This window comes from Maylandia zebra, linkage group LG2 (genome assembly GCF_041146795.1).
Source record: "Maylandia zebra isolate NMK-2024a linkage group LG2, Mzebra_GT3a, whole genome shotgun sequence".
Classification (NCBI taxonomy): domain Eukaryota; kingdom Metazoa; phylum Chordata; class Actinopteri; order Cichliformes; family Cichlidae; genus Maylandia; species Maylandia zebra.
Window position 1 is genome coordinate 46,939,692 of NC_135168.1, and position 23,525 is coordinate 46,963,216.

Sequence of the window (23,525 nt, forward strand, 5' to 3'; positions counted from 1 at the left end):
CTGCATGCCACACACCTGTGTGGGACTGCCTGGGAGATAAGGCCCTCAGCACAATGGCCCTGTGGCCACCTGTGCTGCCAAACAGGTGCGCAGCCTAGCCAATTAAACTATTAGACAAACACAGGCCTCTGGGAGCAAATTAGCAGCCTCCCCAAACATCAGAGGAAAAACAAAAAGCAATAGTAAGCACTGACAGTGAAGAACAACTACACTTTGATGGGGAGACTTCTATCTCGTTTTTGCATTTGTATTTATGTTAAAAGAAACAAAGTTTGGGTCGGTTTGTTGTCATTTAAAATGATCATTTATCTGTCATAAATGCAAAATGACGTTTGAAATTTACAGGAAGTAAGTAAGGAGACAGACTGGGAGGGATTTGCCTCACAGAAAGTCTTTTTGTTTCTTTATTTTTCAGTTTCTTATACACCAATATTTGCTTTAAGTTCGTCAATGATTGGTGACATGCCATTGAAAATGATGAATTAATTACTTTTAATTGCGGTATCAATCCCTACACTGAAACAGCTCATGTTCCTCTCATGTTCAAAACATTCAAAGATTAAACTATTAGCAGATGATTTAAGTAATTATAAAAGGCTCAAATATGTTATTGAGGCTACGTTATCTCAAATGACAACAAAAAACACCATAAAAATTACCTAGTTGGTCACCAGTTGTTTTTATTTCGAGCCTTCTTAAAAAAAAGGGCTAATATCAAACGTTCTCCTCATTTTCATTTTGGCTCCTTTATGGTTATCAGCACGCTTGCTTGCCCAGAGCTCAGGATCAGAGGAGGAGATGCTGCACCATTGATGTTTGAGATCACAACGCTGAGTACAACACTGAGTATGGGCTGGATAAGTGGGATCTGCCACAACCAATTTAGTGGTTGTGGGAGCTCTTAATTCATATTTATATTTGAGAGGTACAAAAAAGAAGCAAATCTAAACAACAAAAAAAAGCTTTTTCTATCAGGCATGGCCTAAATACTGACATGCACTCCCTACTTTGGGCGTAAAAGATGCTAAAAAGATGCAAACATTGAAGACGTCGAGGCAGATGGATGCCTGTGGAACAAATGGTGACCATTTCAAAAACACAACAACACAGTTTGCTTTTAAATGCGAAAAGATAATCTGGATTGTTGACACTTTCCCAGAGTTTTTGTGAAGCAATACATTTTTGTTGTATTCCTTTCTGTTTGTACTGTTTAGTTGTACTGTGAAGTACAAGTACCATATATAAATAACAGTTAAATAATTTATTAAAATACACATATTTAAAAGCAGTCAAGTGCATCATTATTCTGAGGTGCAACTAAAAATCAAGCATGAACAGACTTCATGGTTATTTCCATTATATGCTAACATACAATCAAACTATACCAAAGGTTACATTAACATAGTGTGAGTGAAATGCAGAGTTCCTGTGTGTTGTGATCCATAACAATTAAGTACATATTAATTAGAGGAAACCTTATTCATGCTTCAAGAGTAAAATAATAAGAGCTGTAAAGACAGGCAGGGGACAACACTTGCACAGTCCTGCCCAGAATCACCATCCAAAGATGGGTCCCTGGGTAGGTCTAGTCATCCGTGGGAGGCAAGTTTTTCATAAAGCACGGGTCACTCATAAGCTGGTCAAAGGTTCAGCCGTTTTAAAAACACCCACAGGGCAAGCCTGGCCTCAGTTAGAACCCCTAGGCACCAGTTGGCCTTTCTAAGTGGAAAGGCTGACTCCCTACAGCTTGCTGCAGATTTCGGGCAGCGACTCCACAGAATGCAATCACTCTAGGGATAATTACTTAGCTATTAATTCATGTCGTTACATATTATATAAGGACTTGCATTTGTTTTAAGCTCAAACGGTTATATGTTAGTACATGACAGTGTGCATGTGTCACATAATCATTTTAGCCACCTGAATATTCTTGTGCTTAAAAATTCAAATGCATTTCAGGTGAATTCTTTAATCTCACAAGTTTGATGTGGAAGAAGAGAATTGCTGTCAATGTGTCCATTTCTGTATATAACTGGCTGTATTGAGCAGCTGTTGTGCACAATTTGAGCAATAGCATGTAACTATATTGCCTTTGCTTTCAAACTGGTTAATGCAGGGATGGAGCAGTAATGCCAGTAGTAGCACACAGATTAGATAAAAGCTCCTCTGAGGCTATGCTGCCAGGTCTGTTCTCTGTATGCAGGGTCAACATAAAAATGCTTCCACTTATACAGTGACCATTTACTTGCACCACTCATTGATTCACATTAGGAAACGGCTCCTGAACAGTGGGATGATAAATAATTTAGGCAATCTGCTGTCACTAAGCCTAAGTGTGTATTGCACCAGTGAGACTAAATTATGATTGAAGATCTCGTTTACAGGAGAGATGGTAGAATTTAGTTACCTACTATAGAAATGGCTAGGGGGGAAAGCAAACAAGTGATACAGGTTCACACAGGATTAAAGAAAAAGTCCCCTTTTATGTTTGTTTTTGTTTGCTAAGAAGCAATTATTATAGCCAGATGTGCTCATTAGCAAAAGCTTGCTTTTTGAGATCAAAATCAGGAGTTTCCAATAACGAAACAAACTGGACTACAAATGCACAGACTGTGTGGGAAAATACAGGAAGTAAAATAGAAAGAACAGAAGAATAAGATCTTAAAAACCACACGATGAATGAACTACATGAGTTAAAATGATGCTTTTAAAGATCTATATGTTTTTTATATAAGGACTAGAGGGAAAACTGTGGAGAAAGTGCATAATGTGTGGGGACAGTAATAGCTAAAATCATCAGAACAGCAATCCTTCACAGCAAAAATGTGTTTCCAATAATAAAAACTCTTTTAGAAATGTTTTTTGTGGGAGTGGGGTTCCTTATCATTCAGATTTTTGCCCGGGAACAAGACAGTTGGCAGAATGTGACAAAAGCTTCATTTACTAACCTGACGGGGTTACTAGTGAGAGACACTCGGAGGGATTCCAGGCAATTGAGCAGCTTTTCTTCTGTGATGCCAGAACGCAGTTCATGGACGTATTCTTGGGAAGAAAGGGTACACTCATGCTTACTGTTCCTCAGTCCACCCTGCAAACAAAGTATCAGTGGGACAGTTATTAGAGATCAGCAGACCATACTATAACTCAACTTTTGGAACAATATCTCCCTAAATACACAGAAGCGAATGAAAAACTGCAGGTGAATAAAACAAAAAGAAGAATTTGTTGGTGTTAATCAAAAATCCCTTTTATCAGTGTGTTGTATGTAGTAATATGAGTGTGTGGGCTTTTTTTTTTAACTTTTTCACATTAAAATCTCTTTTCATCTTTTTATTACATGATAATTATAATAATAACATTTGGCTCGGACATCTATGTTTTAGAAGAAGGAGAAGCTGCACCAGCCACTTTCCCTTTCCTAGTCAGCCAAGACTCTAATGATGGACTGTACTGACAGAGAGCCAAAAACAGGCTGCACATGCTCTCTGCAGCCACTCCTGCTTGAAGTAAATGGATTCTTGTGTTTAATCTCCACAGGGATCTGTTGCTACACTGATACTTACACAATGAGACTATTGGCATCTATTGGCAGCGATACACACATTTTCAGCACAACAGTGAAACACACTGACACTCGCTTTACATTCACTGTCTAAGCACACAGTGGAGTTAACATTGCACTATATATTGGACTACAGCGATCGTGGCTCAAGAGTTGGGCGTTTGCCTTGTAATCATCCCTGGATTGCTGGTTTCCTACAATGTGAGATGTGCTAATAGCCAGTTTGGGAAGTAATAAGCTAACTCATTTATCTAGAGAAAAGAGAAGCTTGCTGATCTCCTGCAATGCACAGTGAACATGAAAGAAGCACATTTTTTGTTGCAAAAACCAGATGCAGTCTAAGAACAGCAAGCTACCGCTGATTCTGAGCTTTCAGTGTAAACTGAGCTCACAGACTGATTGACCGAATAATGGCACAGAATCTCTCATATGTATTAGATTCCGGAAAATGCTAAATCACATTCTGTAAATTACTTGAGTGATTCCTGCCAAAAGCAATTTCATTTCATTACCAGAAGAAATGTAATCACACATCGTAGCTTATATACTGTATCGGCTGTAAGAATATTAATGATGGATCTACAAATTCCAGTTGAAAAAGAAAAGTTTTGGGGGTTTTTTTTTTGTTCAAATGCATGAACCATTCTTCTTTTGTACTGTTAATCTCTTATTTTTCTTTAAAAAATAATCAACTCTCCTGTGTGACTCTGTCTTTGTGACTGAAAATATGACTTATCATTAGCTTAAGTATTAAAACTTCTACATACAGGAATCCTAATCGGTAATTATACTCTGGAATCTAAATATTGCAAACATTAACAACCATACGCCTCTTTCCTTAAAAATTCTAAAATGTTGACAGCCAGAGAAAAGCTACAATAGTAACTGTAAGAAGCAAGTGATAAAACCACATATATAGAAATGCAAAATGTAATAGATTTTTATTCAATTTGGAGTAGAGAGACAGATACTCCAAACTCTCAACGAGCAAAATGAGAAATACAAACCTTGAAATAGATTTCAAGGTTGAAGCCTGACAGTGATGTAAAACTGTTTCATAGAAATTACATAACAATTACACTTTCCTGGCAGTTAAGGTACTTCAAAGAACATATGTATTTTTAATCCTTGAGTGGTAGAGCTTATGTTTTTGAAATCAGTTCTCAAAGAAAAGTTCATATCATTTATGTCTAACTCGATGAACCTTTAACTCAATAACTCAGTGTGCATCCGCGTGCGCGTGTTGTTAGACTTATAATTTAATGACTCTTTATTAAATTTGATATGCACAGAGTTCAAGTAATTAGCATTTTCAATCACAATGTAATAATCTTCATTGTTTCACTAAAAATATTCAGAAGCCACAGTGTATCCCTAAAAGAGTAGCTGATAAAAAAGCACTCTGAATTAATATTGTGATATGAATCAGTTAATTCAGACATGGTAACAAATTATTATTTAGGGACAGCGGTTAGCTGTTTCTACTTTTACTCTTTTAAAAAGCTAAAAAATGAAAAATAACATGGCTTAAGAGAATGACAACAGATGGGGTCCTGACGTGTTCAAACAGGCACAGCAAGAACATACAAACTACTACAATTCACTTCAAATGCAGAACCTTCTGGCTGTGAGGCACCAGTCCAACCACTGTATCACCGAGCTGTGGTTGAGTGTCTGAGTACCTTTTTAATTCCAAATGTTACATTTAGGCTTTTATTTTAGATGAAATAACAATTGATCCATACCAGTTAAGATGTTTATGTCTTGATCTCGACTCTATCTGAAAAGGAACTGGACCGATGAGCTACTAGACATACTGCCTTTACTGGTACGCTTAAGTGTTCATTAATTGAAAATACTTACTTTTCTGATGAGCCTCAAAGATGTATTTTTCTCTATCAAGTAGATAAGAAAAAGACTGGATCTAGAGTATTCATTACCCAATACAGCCTGGACAAGGATCTTCCATAGTAAATGGACCTAAGTCATTAAAACTATTGATTAAGATGGTGCATTACCATTAAGTGTCAGATCCAATCATGCTAAGCATGCACAAGCAGCATATAAGCTATTTAAAAGCTACTTCCCCTAAAAAAGTAGAAGAAAAATAATTAGATTTAGATTATCAGAATGAGCATTGTTGAGAGTTGGTGTAATATGCTGTTTATCCCCTGAAAAAGCAGAATCACAGCAGTCAGATAACCAAACCTTTTGTTTCTGTACAGAAGGACAGAGTGTTGAAAACACACTGCTGTCTGCAGCGATTCCGTTTTGACAACAACAAAAGCTAAAGCAGCTCAGTTGGGTAGATAGTGGAGAGGTCATGTCAGAACTTTGCTCAGTAAAGTTTGGAAAATAATGCCTGGTGAGTGTTAAAAATCACATTAGTGCACTTCACCTAAATCTGAAGACCAAATACCCGCAAATTGGCAAAAGCTTGATGTTGGTTGTTGTAGAGCTTGATGAAATGGAAAGGAATGGACTGGCATTTACAAACTGCTTTTCTAGTCTTACTGATCACTGAAAGCATTAAGCCACATTCACCTTTTCACACATTTATACAGCACCCTTGTTTACGCCCTTAAGTTCTTTACCTTTCCTCCATAGGCAATTTGGAATAACAAGCAATACAACTGACCAAAAGTCTTTTTACAGCAGGAGTTAGATAGATTACCCAGAGGATAGTAAGCAAGACCAGATTCAAATTCAGAGGCTTCCAGCTTCACCATATCATGGTTCAGTAACTGAACAGTTTTGATAAGAAACTCTTACAAACTTGAGAAAAAGTTTATTTGACAAATTCAGACTTTCACAGATGTGACATCCTTAAATACCTCCACTTTTGAGCAAAGTAATCAAAGCCATAATAATATAAAAGTTTATCAAAACATTGCAGGAAAAACCACTGCATACTGTTAGAGGGAAAAAATATATAAATGTAATGCTGCTTAAACTGGCGTTTTATTTTTGGATACAACTGATTAAGAGACACGATTTGCAGAAAAATACTTCCTCAGCATTGGGCAGTGAGAGGCAAGTGCATCACCCACTTTTTATTAATCTTCTTACCCCTCAATAGTTCCCAGCAAGCATACCGCTATATCCAGAAACACTAGAGCTCTGGTTTCACCACAGGCTCTGACCTCTGGAAACCAAAGACACTGACCATAAACTGTTTTTTCATGACCCTAGCCCAAATCAATAGAATCCTTTGGGATAATATCAACATTACACTCCCATACTGGCAGCAGAGAAACAATCTGAGGAGCAGGAGGGGGGATTACCTGCTGACTACTGGGTAATAGAGTTTTCCTCCCATCAGGTTCTCAAAAAATGGTCAACAGCACAAAACTGTCAAAAACAGTCCGTACAGAAAGGAAGCAATGGAGGGATGGGAGATGGTGTGTGATGCAGCAGTAAGACATGAAAAGTCAAAGAAGCAGGGGGTATGAGGGTGATAAGAAAAACTAGGGAAGAGATACAAAAAGAGAGTACGGGGAGAAAGGGCAGGGCAGAAAGATAGAACACCTCTACAGTAGAGGACAGACACAGCCTTTTGACCACAGCCTAGAGCCTCATCTCCTGCCGCTTATTGAATCCCCTATTTGTCGATAACAGTATTTCCTGCCAAAGAAAATAGTGCTGGGAGCAATTACTTCACCGAGCCTGTCAATTTCATTTTGGGGGGTTAGGGGAGCATTGAGGCTCATTCCCTCCTCCTCTATCACCTCTGTCTACCTTTCTGTATGCCACGGGGAGTGACTGAGTGCAGTGCCTTCTATCGAGGGCAGGGCAGGGAGACAATGCCAAGGCGCCTGCACTTCCACATGTCATCTTCACCTGTAATGAGCTTATAACAAGCTGGCAGCTTCTTCAGTGCCCAGTGCTCAACACACTCAGGCAGACTGATAGATACATTATTCAGCTTCTTTGTCAGCTTACTGGAAAACCACATAAGCAGTAACATGTCTCGCCTGGAAGTTAGTGCTAGGAGATAGCTTCCAGGCCAGACATGCCTCTGTCATTCAGTCTGCTGCGCGACCTCTCTATCTTTCTCACACATATGCACATATGCACAACAGGGTTTTGTGTATGGCTCAGAATGGGCCTTTGGGGGTGACGGCATGCGGCAGTAAGCTTGATCATTCTGTACAAAGGCAATGCCTTTGTTACCTTATTTGACAAAAATGATGTCTTTTTCTGGCGTTTCTGATGATTTGATGAACTAAAATATGTATTATGAAATTTCATAAAACATACCATCTACCAAAACAACTTGGGAGAAGTACACATGCTCTTACCTAACTGGAACAGCTGTTATTTAGATAAAAGGACGATGATGGTACAATCACACAAAAACCTTAAAATAATCATGTTTGGAGACTTCTTCAAATACTACTTCTTTTACTGTTTAGAAAGAAATCGACATACTTACAACATACGGTAAGTCTATCGTATACTCTTCATTATTTCCTTTTAACAGCATTATCATCATTTTGTGAACTGATCTTTGGCCCTCATAACCAGGGGTTAGAGCATTCTGACACCTTTGATTAAGGAAGAATTAAATCTGATAGCCACGTTAATACATAATAATATCAAAGCAAGTTCATTTTTCATGTGCTACAGCCTGGAGATTTTGCCAACTGGTGCCACAGAGATACACACTCAACAAATCAGAAAGTAATGTCACCCCGTGGACGCACCTGCACACGTTAAACACATGCCTGCCATGCGTTCATGCGTGCAGATATCAATAAAGTTGCGGTCATGGTACTTTAGCATCTATCTAGTGCCACAGAAGGGAAGAACATAAATGGAGCTGCTTTTTTTTTTTTTTGAAGTGACAGGTAATTTCAAATGTAGATTACTTTTCTACAGGCTGGCACACAATCTGTCTGCCAGCTACTGTTACAGTTGGTGCGTTTGAAGACAAACGCTTAATGTGTGATAACCTCCTTGTCAGAAAGAAAGAAAGATTCAAAAGATGCAAGAAGGAAGGACAGGAGAAGAAGATGATTAGTTTGAAATGTGAGGACTTTTCAAAAAGCAAAACTGGATGAAATAAGAATTTAAAGCGTGGATGCAATGTCCAAAATGATAATAGATTTTTAATGATCACTACAAGATAAGTTCACAAAGTAGCCTATGGAGTTCATATTGTCAAATATCTTTGACAAAAACAGATTATCATTCAATTTGTTGCCAAAGATTGTGGGAGTATTTTTTCAATGCAATCTTTACCCCTTACTATTAACCACTCATCGCCCATTCCCATCCAACCACACTCACCCTACTGACACATCATGATGCAGCCATGACCACAAAATAACACAAGACGATGCAAATCAAAGGAATAAATAAAGAGAAACCCACAACAAACCAAGGAGTTACAAAGAATAAAGTAAAGAAAGAATAAATACATATAAATATATCTAATTCCATTTAGCCATTTTGGAAAGTTGAGGGTTTCGCATGATTAACTCTAGCTGAGGATGATTCTAGCTACAAAAGATCCAACAAGATGTATAACAAGTGTTTCACTGACAGGTCATGTGGTGGAAGCCACCTCTGAACCACCAGTGTTTTGGCAGCGGTTATGCCTGGCAATCATAATTTTTCGCTATTATTGAAAACCTGGAGTCATCTAATAGAAGATGTAATACTGAATCAACAGATCAACAGTAAAATTAGTATTTGTCAGCACTGACAGGATGTGCATTGCTTTGCACCAAAACGAGAACACTTCAAAACATTCCCACAAAGAGCGCTTTAAAGTTCCCACAGTAGCAGATAAGCAAAATGTACAACAGGGCGATCGTGGCTCAAGAGTTGGCAGTTCGTCTTGTAATCGGAAGGTCGCCGGTTCGAGCCCCGGCTCGGACAGTCTCGGTCGTTGTGTCCTTGGGCAAGACGCTTCACCTACCGCCTACTGGTGGCAGCCTCGCTTCTGTCAGTCTGCCCCAGGCTACAACTGTAGCTTGCCTCCACCAGTGTGTGACTGGGTGTGTAAAGCGCTTTGGGGGACTAGTAAAAGCGCTATACAAATACATTTACAATATGGGTGCGTGAGATTATTTTAAAGAAATGCAGAATAACTAGATAGACCTGTGTTACACATTAAGGCTATTCTGAAGTGGACCAGGGCAGGTCTAAATCAAAACATAATAAAGCATATGGTCCCCACTCTAACCTCCAAAAATCAAGACATCAATCACAAAAAAGAAAGAAAGAAAGAGAGGGAAAAAACAATTAGTGCTTCTTTATGTCTAATAAATGAAAATTACTAGCACATCCTACTGCTCTATGTAAAAATAATACAATAATAAAGATAGAATCTGAGCAATTAGTGCATATGAAGCAGCACGACAGCTATGTTATAACTTAATTTCCTGTTCATTAGGAGTTGATAAATTAGTTGTATTAGTTATAGAGAAAAGATACCACAAGAATGGATACACAGTCTACCGACAGGTAGAAAAAGTGTCTCATGTCTCACCTTTTTTTCTTATAATATAAACATGACCTATGAATAATGCTGATGACTCAACCGCCAAAGAAAATAAGTTCTAACAAAACAATCGCAAAGTGACCAGTGTGGAAGATTCTGCACTTAATAAATGAGAAATTCAACATTTAACACAATCTAAAGTTTGGCATGTGAGTGTGACAGCAGTCACAGTAAAGGTCAACAGGAACACGGATCAGTTGAGATGCTGGTTGGCTGGACAATGACTTTTCCCTAGCCCTACTTAAAGGACAGAGTTCTGGTGCCGACAGATAAGACATTTCATCTAGCCACCAGGGCGCAGGGCTCCCAGCACAGTAGGGGATTTCCCCCCAGACCATGTGGCCAAGTATTTCATCTCTTCCTCTCATCGTCCATCTACAATTCTGCCTTTTTTTTCCTCTTCCCATATTTATTCTTTTCCCTTGCTATCTTACTCCATCCAAAGTCAGGTGTTTTTTGAAACGTGGGTAAAAGCTACAAAGAAATATGTGTTTATCTGTACACACCAGGGGCTTTTCTCCTCTTTTATTTATTTTCACTCTCCATCTTCTGCCTGTTGTGGTCAGAAAACAAAATCAGGCAGCTTTATTCTCCTACGTCTGGGCAACTACAACGTGGTGATAACACGGACACAATTAGGCCTACAACATTCTTTCAATAATCAAGTCAATAGCTTGTCTTTGTGTCTAATATCTTTGTGTCCAGACAAGACAAGTTCACTACAAAACAGTAGCAGACTGAGAAGAAACAGAAAACACAAGAAGAAAAAAGCAACAATGCAGTATTGGGTTGGTTAAAAAAAGCATTGCAGAGTTTATTTATTAAACTCTGGTCTGTGGCCAAGGCATCGAGGTGTTTCTGCATTTCTGTGCTGATCACCACAGTCTAGAGTAGAGCAGGGCGATATGACCAGAAATATTTATCACGATATACATTTGAAAATGTGCGGTAACGATGTAACTGACGATATAATTGACACGAGACAAAATACTTTACAACTCCACAACTTTATTAGTTAAAAAACATCAATGTATTTTCACTTAAACAAGCAGCTGTTTTTGCATTAAAGTTATATAAAATGTAACAGTGCAAAATCCTCGCTGACAGTTTAACCAAAAGGCATTTCCAGTGGAAAGTGGCCAAAATATCCTCAGCACAATCAAGTATAATAGCCACAAAACTTAAAAAGAGGTTATACACACACAATACGGTAACATTATGTTGAAGCACAGTACGTATCACTCCGCGAGGCTCCGCCTACGATAGCCGTAATGCTCCGACAATCCATCAAGCGGTGCAGCTTCGTAGCTTAGCAAAGTCGTACTGAAACATTTGACAGATTTTCCAGCGCCGTGCACATAAAATCGTCTCGAGGTCAGTAAACACAACCAGAGTTCATACATAAGGCACACGGGATTATAAGGGGCTCTGTCGACTTTCAGAAAAATCAAAGGGTTGATTTTAAGTGCGCCGTATTTTCCAAACAACACGGTAATAACGACGGCCCGCTAGCATGCGCTACCAAAAATAGTGCTTTGTTGTGTATCTGAGGGACGAAAGCTAAACCAGTTCCACACCACTGAAGCTGCAGCATTTTTACAAACCAGTTCTGGTTCATAGTTTCATTCAACGATCCTCTTTCGCCCTCCTCATTCTGCGTCGCCGCCATACTTTTTCCGCCATGTGCGTATGTAAACAAAAGCATTTCATTTTCCTATCGTTGCCCAACATTACACCGGTATTACCGTGGTATCATATGGCCCAGCCCTAGTCTAGAGGATGAGCCCACAAAGGCAGAAGCAACAATAACTCCACCCCCTCTTTTTTCCTTTAACACAAAGATGCCCACAATAGTTTGGCAAAGTAATTCAATTACTTATGGTTTGCTGCTTCTATATTTTTATGAGGTAGGGCTTGCTTTCTATGAATACACTGAAAGGTCAGATATAAAAAATGTATATACATTAAACCATTCAACCATAGGGCTGAATACACATTTATATTAGAGCTCTAGAGTTTTTCCATTATTATTAAAGAAAGGACTTTTTTTTATATACGAGCCTTTATTTTCCAAACAAGATGCTCTGATGCTTACAGAAAAACCCTGACATATCTTTAGATATCAGCACACCATATAGGAATAGGCACACGTGAATGAAAGGTTTCTACCAGGAACTATATCACAAATAATAAAATCATTTATCGAAAGCTCTATGTGTGGGGTTTTTGTGGTTTCTGGCGGGGTTTTGTTGCAGGGGAGTTTCTTTGAAGGTGCTGCTGCAACAACAATTATGAAGTTTCCATCCAGTAGCACTTATGTTGCAACCTTTCACCACATAAACTTTGCCAAAGTTAAACTAGAAGTCTTTGGTGTAGGCTAACCTATTTTTGAGACTTCCACCTTGACCTTTGCTATAGTAACAAGGGTGACTGCGATCACCTTTTTAAGTGGCTCACCTCCTTCCTTTGTCTTTCACACTTTTACCCTTCGCTTGACCCACACCAGACAGCTCAGGTTTTGGAGAAACCACACACAAGTATGTTGATCCTGCTGGCTGTGCTCCTGATACAAACAAGGTGAGGGCGAAAAATAAGCGACGTCAGCAAACTCTGGGCTTTCACCTGAAGCTCAAATTTGACCTGCAATATGACAACTTTCATCTACGGTAACTGAAGCGAAATGTTGCCCAAAAATATTCTGTTGAGGAACGCTGGATTCCTAATCATCACTTGACACCAGGGGGCAAAGCAGTGATCATCAGTTAAACTCAAACCAAAGTGTACTACTGGCTAAATGAAAAGGAAAATCCAGAAACTACTCATTAAAAGTCTATGCAAATAATAGCAAGCGAGTGAACCACTGTAACCTTTTGAACTGTGGAAACTTGAAGATGAAATTTAAATGTCTGCATGTGAATAAGAAAAAGAAATCAATGAAACACGATCAGGGGGAAAACTCAAGCACAGAGCAATCTTCATATTTAAAGCGAATAAATTACACACTTAAGAGCTCAATTAAAAAATTTGTCAATAAAGGAAAAAATGCGCACATGCCCGATCATGTAATTTTGTATTTTTTGTATTTTTGCAAGAACCATTTACTTACACTTTATACCTTAAACTACTGTCAAAAGAAGATGCCTTGCACACTCCTGTACATACACGTGATGCAACTCTTATACCATACACCATGCTTTGGTCAGATATCATCATATGGATGATATGATGATGATTTAATAGTTTTTAGCTTAATTTCTTTTAAAGTTTAATTACTTTGATTTAAGCTCACACCAGTGTGGTCCTTACTGTCTGTGCAGTCTCCAAATAAATTGTGTTCTTTGTTAACCGTTTGAATTGGTGCAAGTAATTGTGAAGGCTGTAACATAACTTCCCCCACTGGGGAATTAGTGGGAAGTTTATGGCTACAGAAACGGGTATGGTTTTGGAACGCCTACATGATCCTCTGTTTTAGGTCCTGGAACCTTAATGTCTGTAACTCCTTCGATCAGAACTTTGGCCTTAGCCTACTGATTTTCTGTAGCTGTACTGTAACAACTTTAACATCCCAATGCACATATATACACAGCCATATGCACAGTGGGCGTTCGTTTCAAAAATGTACCCAAATTTTACTCTGTTAACTTCAGCTCTCTCTCCTTTTTTTTTTTTTTTTTTAAACACAGCACTGCTTTTTGAATTTTTTTTATTTATAATTAACTAAAGGCCACTGACGCCACAGTTAATTAATGCCTGACAAGTAGGACCGCTGGAAAGCTTGTAACACAAATTTTGAGCTTTTTTTTTTGCATGTCTGTGTGTTCTTGTGTGTATGCACACTTACATTAATATGGTTCTGCTCACACAATAGTGTGTGCATGCTTGAGAGCCCGTGTTTGCACACGTACGTTTGTTGGGTTATGTTTGTGTGTGGTGCAGAATATTCCCCTAAGCAGTTCTCCCTGTGCTTTGCAGGGCTCACGCCTGCACTGAATTTCAATGACACTTCTATGAAGATAGGAGCAGATGTCAGCCAGCTCACTGAAAGTCAGGTAGAAGAGAGTGAGAAAAGTAGAGGGAGTAAAATTGAATACATACTAGACAGAGAGGGCAGTCTTAAGTTGCGCATCTACTTGTAGCAGTGTAGTACACGAAAGACGTGATTTCTTTTTACATGAAAAACAAGCAAAATGTGAGAATAAACTCAGTTATCAACATGTTATTTAGTCTTTTCTACATTATCTGGATGATACCTGTTTAAGTTTTCCCATTATTTATCATAATAAGGGAATTGTTTGATGGCTAAAAGAGCATTTGGCTTTGCAGGTTTCTTCCTTTTGGACAATGGCCTCATAGTACCACAAGTGCCACATCTACCAGTCCAAAATACACTCAACAAAAATATAAACGCAACACCTTTGTTACTGCTCCCATTCCCCATGGGATGGACGTAGAGACCTAAAATTCATTCCAGATACACAATATAACCATCCCTCCCAAACAGTGGTCACAAATCAGTCCAAATGTGTGGTAGTGGGCACATCTGCTATATTGAGATAATCCATCCCACCTCACAGGTGTGCCACATCAGGATGCTGATCTGACATCATGAGTAGTGCACAGGTGTACCTCAGACTGCCCACAACAAAAGGCCACCCTGGAATGTGCAGTTTTGTCTCACAGCAAAATGCCACAGATGCCACAAGCAATGAGGGAGCGTGCAATTGGCATGCTGACAGCAGGAATGTCAACCAGATCTGTCGCCCGTGCATTGAATGTTCATTTCTCAACCATAAGCCGTCTCCACAGGCGTTTCAGAGAATATGGCAGCACATCCAACCGGCCTCACAACCGCAGACCTCGTGTAACCACACCAGCCCAGGACCTCCACATCCAGCAGGTTCACCTCCAAGATCGTCTGAGACCAGCCACCCAGACAGCTGCTGGAACAATTGGTTTGTACAACCAAACAATTTCTGCACAAACTGTCAGAAACCGTCTCAGGGACGCTCAACTGCATGCCCGTCGTCCTCATCGGGGTCTTGACCTGACTCCAGCTCGTCGCCATAACAGACTTGTGTGGGCAAATGCTCACATTCGATGGCGTCTGGCACGTTGGAGAGGTGTGCGCTTCACGGATGAATCATGGTTCACATTGTTCAGGGCAGATGGCAGCTGAGAATGTCCCAGTTCTTGCATGGCCAGCATACTCACCGGACATGTCACCCATTGAGCATGTTCGGGATGTGCTTGACCGGCGTATACGACAGCGTGTACCAGTTCCCACGAATATCCAACAACCTCGCACAGCCATTGAAGTGGAGTGGACCAACATTCCACAGGCCACAATTGACAATCTGATAGACTCCATGCGACGATGTGTTGCACTGCATGAGGCAAATGGTGGTCACACCAGATACTGACCGGTTCTGGGTCCCCAGACCCCCAATAGCGCAAAAAACTGCACATTCCAGGGTGGCCTTTTGTTGTGGGCAGTCTGAGGTACACCTGTGCACTACTCATGATGTCAGATCAGCATCCTGATGTGGCACACCTGTGAGGTGGGATGGATTATCTCAATATAGCAGATGTGCCCACTACCACACATTTGGACTGATTTGTGACCACTGTTTGGGAGGGATGGTTATATTGTGTATCTGGAATGAATTTTAGGTCTCTACGTCCATCCCATGGGGAATGGGAGCAGTAACAAAGGTGTTGCGTTTATATTTTTGTTGAGTGTATAATTAGATACACAATATTTGCATTTCATAAAATCTAAAAATTCTAAATCTGTTTGTGAGTAATGTAAAAACTATTGGAAAAATCTGGAAAAACTGTGACTGGACCTAAACTTGCTAATAAACATTACAGCTAGAAGCTATAGCTTCTGCACAGTTTTACTTGAATTAGCAAGAAATGATGTGCTTGATCCATTTACATTCTCATTGCAATGCATTATATATGCTTGTGAGCTTTTTTCCCTAATCCGCCTAAGTTGTCCAGCTACTGAGCGAATGTTAACAAAAGGTGATGAAATGGATAAAAGACAACTGATGGACTGGGTTTTGTGAGTTGAAATTCCATCAATAAGATCATTACAGAGACTTATGGATTTTTTTCTCCATTAGCTCAAACTAAAAATAAGCCCTTGCAGTGACTCACCCACACTGCTTTCAAGATAATGTACTACACTCCAACCACTCACCAATCAATTCAAGGTCAGCAGGTGGCTCAATATTGTCCCAAAAGTTTCCCGAAAGCACGAAGACGCGGGGTGTTTTGCATGTAGATGAGGTGACAAAGTGGACAAATTTCCACAGTTACATAAAGTGTCAAATAATGACAGGAAGAAAAAACCTTGAAAGATGCAATAAGCCTTCTTGTCATTTGTTTCCCACTCATGTGCTCCCACTGTTGTGGCGGATGGGGTTAACAACTGAGCAGTTAAGCAGCTAAAGTCACACAGGATCTAATTTAGGTTTTCACTGTTGTCTCTGCTGCATTGATTGCAATGTGAAGGCCTAATGAACTCTGTACTTTGTGCTCTTGTATCTAGCTCTGGGACCTCGGGTGTGAAGCCAAGAGCTGCAACTACTGACTAAAAGTTTGGAAAAGGACTACAAAAAAAGTCTGAAGGAAGAGAAACAACGCTGACACTATTAATAAATGAGAAGGAGCACTGATGCTGGTTTCCAATGTGTGACCTGTTTAACACACCTCTGTCCTTTTTCGATGATCCTCTCCATAAGGGACTAATCTCGATAAATCATACATAGGACAAGCACAATATGGGGGCAAAAGGTCCACGTTAGTGTGATATTCATCTTTTCTCCAATGCTTTCCGAAGAGATTCAGCTGAATAACAACCCCAGTTCTAAGAATAAACAACACTTCAATTACCTTTTGTTGACTTCAAAAGTTGCAAGAGATTATGTGTGTAGACACAACGTGAGGCAACAGATCATCAGCAAAACATTCATCCGGAGAGAGAAGTGGGTTTAAGGTGTCTAGCCATTATGAGGATGCATGACTAAGCCTGAAAGCTAATAGAGAGCTACAAAGCAAGCAATAAGAACCAGACAAGCCACAGAGCATTGTTTTACCTCACATGATTTGGACCTGAGAAGTTTATATAGAGCTTAAAGAATGATAATAAATATTTCTAATACACTCGGGCATGTATGCTGACTCACAAAGGGTCACTCTGTAATCCAGCAATAGTACACACACACATAGGCAGAGACCAGAGACTATGAAATGTTGTATTACTGTATTTGCTGAGGTATGTGTAACAGTGCAGACTGCCTGGTTCCAGCTTAGTTTCTCTCATGTTAGTGAGTGTAGTTTTGCTTTGGCCTTTTACCGCCTGCTGTTGGCCTTTTGTGTCTTTGTCACTGTGTGAAATTAATCAAGCTCTGCCGGCTTGGCCTTAGCCCTACGCTTCTGCTACTGATGGGTGCCAGACTGGTGATCCAAACCTCTGGATCACCCAAAGTTCACAGTCTTGTGTTTTACTGGTGCTATAGACTTGCCCACATTCATCTACACAGCTTGTGTGAAACAAAAGAAAAGGTTTACACAATAAAATCCTAATTGCATATACAAAGTGGGGGCCTCCATCTCACTCCCTAACTCTGAATGAGAAATAAGGATGTACTACGTTTTATGCAGCTTGTACTAAGTAAAGGTTGATGGGTCTATCTTGATTAACTTAACACATGCATACCCGTGCGTAATCTCTGCTACTGAAATATTCTGCATTCTTATCAGCAAAGCACACAAAACCCACAGACCATCATTTTCTAGTCATTTCTCCAACCTGAGAACAAACTTTCAAGAATGTGCAATAAATAAAAGAGAGGGAGAAAATAGGCAGAATGAATGGGACAAAAAACTGGGCACAGGTAAAAATGATTTGGCAGGGACATTAATGATGTCCAATCCCTACACAGGTTCAGCGGGCAGATTATGATGGAGGGGACAAGCATGATTTATGACAATGACAGTCCTAGGAGAATGGAGATGGGCCTTGCCAGAAGCAGAGTGGGAGGTATGCAAGTGTGTTTGTATTTGTGTTAATGTTTGTGTTTGCAGTGCTGACCCTAAACTTGGACGGATTTAAAATGGGAACAGACTGAGCTCTGACCAGGTAAACACAGGAATGTACACACCAAAAAAAACCAAGCAAAAAAAACAAACAACAAAACACCAAAAATAACACATGCACTCAAACTGACAAAGCAAGAAAAAAGCTCGGCATTTTCCAAACCTCGAAGCAGTGGGTTGGGTACGTCGGATTCAGCTTTGATCTCCCTCTCATGTCTGCATTGGGGTTGTATCATCTCTAATAACCACAGATACATTTCCTCTCCCCTTCCCTGTTAGCTAGATAAATAGGATTTCAAATTGTCTGGTGCTACCCCATCAGAAGAAAAACATGATCTATGAAATATCTTCCCATGAAAAACCCATACTGAGAGATTATCTTCTCATCACACAGACAGCACAGCTAACAGATAAGGGTGAGAGAGAGGATCTGTACTGAAAGTGGAACACAACAACTATGTGTGGAGAAGGTGAATGTGAATGTGTGTGTGCGCTCGGCGTTGGGTCTTTGAATTGATGTTTGTGTGCATGTAAATAGAAAATATATCAAAATAAATTTGCAGAGAAAGCAAAAGCAATGCAGTTCCACTCTGATTTCCTCCACTTACATCCCAAACCTAGCCCCCTCCCACGGTAATCAAGTAAGACTGGAAACTTTGCAAATTTACACTGAAGACTCAGGAAACAAAAACTACTTCTTCTGATATCCACGCTATTACTTTGTCTCCATTGAGAGTCTGCAGCCCATTCAATAGCAGTAGAAACACCTATTCATCAAAGCATCTGTGTTCAGGTCCTGCCTAATAACAGATGGAGAGATCTTTAACAGCCCATAAATGAAGGCTCTAAACTCGAGAGAAAGCACTTGCATCAGCAGAGTAGCAGCTAAACGAACTCTCTCCTAGGCTGGGCTTGACTACTCCAACAAAGCAAGATTAATTTGCCTGTTGAATTGAGGCTGATGTCCCAAGCATGGCATGCTGCCTAGCTGATGGTGAGGTGCAATGGCGTCTCCCATGCGCCAAGAACATTGGTTAAATGTCAACACTGCAACACTACATTCAAAAAGCAGAAAGTGGATTGCAAAGCTTTAGTTAGAAGAGAGCTTGCATGTCTTTATCTGGCAGCAAATGTGTGGTCTCGATATACAAATCAGACATTTAATCAAAATGATATCTGCATCCACTGCTAACTTGCACATCTATAGTAAATAAATCAATTAGCAAATGATTTATTACAGAGATATTAAAAAGAAATCCCTGAACAGTGAACACAAACTTCAACCTTGGTTTAATTATTGAAAAACTTCACCTGTCCAAAAAGAAAAGAAAAACATACCCAGTAAGACTCTGTTATGAAGTAAGAGAATAGGTAACAGCCTTGTCATATGCACACAGTATTTCCATCTTGGTCAGTGCATCTGCTGGACATGTGTCTGCAAGGTGAACTCGAGACACGTTGAAGACACTGTAGCTTCTCAAGCAGAGACCACTACAGTGCCGCCTTCCTTTTTTGGCCTGTTTTTCCCCCACGTCTGACAGGTGTGACCTTTCGGCTGTGCTGGTAGCAGCCACTTTCGTCCCCAGGTAGAAGGCCTGGATTAGTCACTACCTCTCAGGATTGTGGCACCTTGCACAAATGCGCATGTGAGGCCCAAGCGCTCCAGCATGGCCGAAGGGCCGGCTATGAAAAATAGAACACCTAATGCCTGGAGATAGAGACATTCATCAAAGACCAGTGCCCCTGCCTCTCTGCTTTGTGTGCTGCCTTCCCTGCCTATTCTCTATTCAGTACTGAGATGCAGAAACAACTCACTTACTGCAGAGTCATAAAAGAAAGATGGAGAGTTTTATTATTATTGCTGTAAGAATGTAATATTATTTGTAGACCTATTCCCTCAAAAGAGACCCTTGCTTTTTTTTTCTGCAGCCACTCACAAGTGATCTCTTGTGTTAAGAAGGAAATGAAGATATCAGAGTCTCATAAGAATAGACATCAACAGATGGGTGCATATGGAACTTCTTCACTACTCGATTCAGCACAGCGGGTCGCCTCCATTGGCCACCTTTTGAATGACAATTGAAAGAAGACCACTGAGAATATCAGGATGCCAAAAATATCCTGGGAAATGATAGCCATGCCGACTAATATCAAGCAGTGAGACCAGTTAACCTTTGCAGTGAACTGCTAAACCCTGGAGTACAGCCTGGTAATGACATCTCTTCCTCCGTGCCTTCGTTCCATCTCTGCACTCCTCCCTGTTGATCCCGGCAGGTCACAGAGGAGTACTATGGTTAAAGATGCTGCCCAGGGTGTGTTCATGCTGAAATATAACAGAACACACGGAGAGACTGCTTTCTCTTAGTTTATTCAAATTCCACTCTACCAACAAGGGGTTAGCAAGATACTGGGAGGTGGGGGAGGCTACTGAAAATATCAAAGTCTAAAGGTTCAGTACCAGGAGACGTTAGCTGTGCCTGGAAGACATGGTAATGCGAGCAAACCTATGGAGGAAAAAAAATGTAGACGGCTCAGAAATACTGAGTTCAAACATGAGGATCAGGATCAGGACGATATGCATGCCAAACACATGCAGGATACATTTTCCTTCCAAATGTATCCAGTTCAGATCTCTGAATTGCTACTGCAACTTCCATTTGAACTTTGCTTTTCTTATGCAACAGGAAAACTATGCTGAAAAAGCTTTGGCACCAGAGATCGGGCTTCCTCCAGTGGGTGAAGGTGATTTTTCACATAAGGACTGCATGTAACAAACACGGCAGACTGTGCCAAAGGCTATCCAGTAGGATTTCAGATACACACACACCATATTTCTCAGTAACACCACAGCTCCAGGTGCCTCACGGGGCCACAGCCTTCCTTCATCCCTTCATCTATCCCCCTGTACCCTTCTCTCTCTGATCGTCATCTTTTCTCTCTCAAAACCTTAGCTTTAGACGGACCTTCATCGGGAAAGCTCCTGCTGTCATACATAGGTCTTCGAAGAGCAATAGGAAAAGGAAAGAAAAAATCAAAATGAGGCAATACTCACAATAGTTCAGCAATGTAGCAAATCAAACTTAAACTGCCCCTTCCAGTGTTGTATACAGTAAATGACCTATGAAGAGGAACTGAGCAAGTGTGTAAGTACCATTTCACTAATAAGAGCACACTGCAGTGCTGTTTCATGTACCATAATGTGTCTGTTTGCTCAAGTGACTGAACATTGCATCAGGCATGCAGATTGTGTTTGTGCATGCGCCTTTGTGTGTGTTCTCTGCCAATGCCAAGGGCCTCTCAAACGTGGGGGGTAAAGCGCTCTTTAAGAATGGGATTTAGTAACGCACAGGCAGCTCTAGCATGGCGGCTTCAAAGCGGAGGCAGGCAGAAATTCCTTCCGCACATGTGCGTGTGTGATGTATTTTTTTTTTTCGTGGATAAACCTATTGCCATTCCAAAGACAGTTCATCTAAAAAGCTTTATATGGTAGTACCGCCACACACAGCATCATCAAGAAAAAAAACGTGCTTGAATGACTTCAAGTATTACATGCTGTATGTTATACGAGCGAACCGGGCAACGGAGCATGAGAAGAGGAAAAAAAGGGCGAGGTATGGTGGATGGCAACATAAGGAGACTTCAGTGAAAGTAAAAGGGTTTCATTTTCAGTCCTAGTGAACTAGGATTTTCTACAATAAAGCAATAAGGTGCACGTGCTTGGCTATGAAAGTAATTATACTGTAATCTTGATTACTTAATGCAATCATTTATTAACTTAGCAAAAAAAGAGCTACTTAAATTCAAGGCATCATTTTCTTCCTTTTTTTCTAAGGGAATTTTTCTGCCTTTAAATAGAACAAAAATTATTTTATTTATTTAATTTGTGATCACACAGAAAAAACAATACTGGCCAACATTTTATCAGTGATTACAGCTTGTCAGCAGCAGCATAATACTACTGACATAGTGTTATGTACAGTGACAAATTAAGAGACAGTCTAGGTAGTCTTTTCAATGGAAATTTTGAGTGAAAGTTATGGATGTGCATGAGCACTTGACTGGGTAGTGGAGGAAGCGGTTTTATGCGGTACAGGAATAAGGCCCTGACCAGCAGGTGATATTAACCATAAAGCCTATCTCAATAGATCCGACACCACGGCACCACTGTGCCAGCAGATTTGCATGCCTCATGGACCTACACGGCAGGTATGAGGAAAGTAACAGAGAGCCGAAGCTGATTGCCAAGAGCCATGTGCTGCTGGAAGTGGGTGAGACATTCTAAGAGCAAATTCAAGACAAAGGCAACCGTTAATAAAACTCCCACAGAGTCGCAGATGGAAAACTTCAGACTTTTACTTCCTCTAGATATATGTTGTTGACCTAAGGCTCTCTTTTTTGTTCAATTTTTATACCAGCAACACTAAACAGTAAGTGAGTTTGATCTTTTAAGCAGGGGTGAAGGTGCACTTCTGCAAAAGAAAGGGGTGTGCTTGAGTTACAACACAACAAAAAAAGAGAAAAAGAAAAAGTAAATGTGAATAAAGTAATTGTCTCAAGTTTGTTATCTACCGAGTCCTACAGTGGTATCTTACACTAGACAACAACATGAAAGTGTGCTTTTCAAGAAATGATGACAAATCCAGGGTAATATTGTAAAGATATAACAGGTCTAAAAGATTTTACCAGCTGATATCTGCAACTACACACAGATAAATGAACAGCTGAGCTGTATTTGCATGTGCAGCACTCACCTCAAGATCTATATTTAACCCAAAACAGTGAAATTGTAGTTTTTTTTTCTTATTGTTTTGTGTGTGTGTGCTTGGATTTAGTTGACTATACAAGGACGCCGTGGTAGTTTCTCCTCCAGTGGTGTCACTTGTGATACACACACAGCATGATTTCAACAACATTCCAGATGAGTAGCACGACTTCCTGGTATCTGACTTCCAATCATGTCAGTGTGTAATAGAACATGAACATATTACTTGCCCGAGAATCACTCACTGATTCATTTCATTCCATTTGGTTTAGCTGACCGTAACTCTGTCTGGTCCCACTACCCCAGCCAGCCACTACAGACTGATATGCCTCCTCCAAGGGAATGATGAGTAGGCAAAGATTGCTCAAACTTCTGCTCAGTGGGCTACTCTCTGCCAGCCAGTCAGTCAGACAGGCAGCCAAGTTAAAAGATTTATAATTTGATCTGAAAATTAGTTATCTAAATTTGCCTGGTGACAGAGACAGGATTTTATGATTTTTCCATACAGACAGCTTTCTGGGCCGCCAGAAGAGTGACAAGGATAGAATTGAAATGAAGGAGTCTGCCAAAAAGCTAACTATAAA

At 40.1% G+C, this 23,525-nt stretch overlaps 1 protein-coding gene across 9 annotated transcripts in view; it reads right to left on the bottom strand.

Annotated features, from left to right (window-relative positions):
* Positions 1 to 23,525, bottom strand: part of diaph2 (diaphanous-related formin 2) — a 365,791-nt gene that overhangs the window by 259,667 nt on the left and 82,599 nt on the right. For all 9 annotated transcript variants that reach the window (XM_076875695.1, XM_076875708.1, XM_076875689.1 and 6 more), the window contains one exon: positions 2,949 to 3,088. In XM_076875695.1, the coding sequence (XP_076731810.1) occupies positions 2,949 to 3,088 (140 nt within the window). The remainder of the gene's footprint in view (positions 1 to 2,948; positions 3,089 to 23,525) is intronic.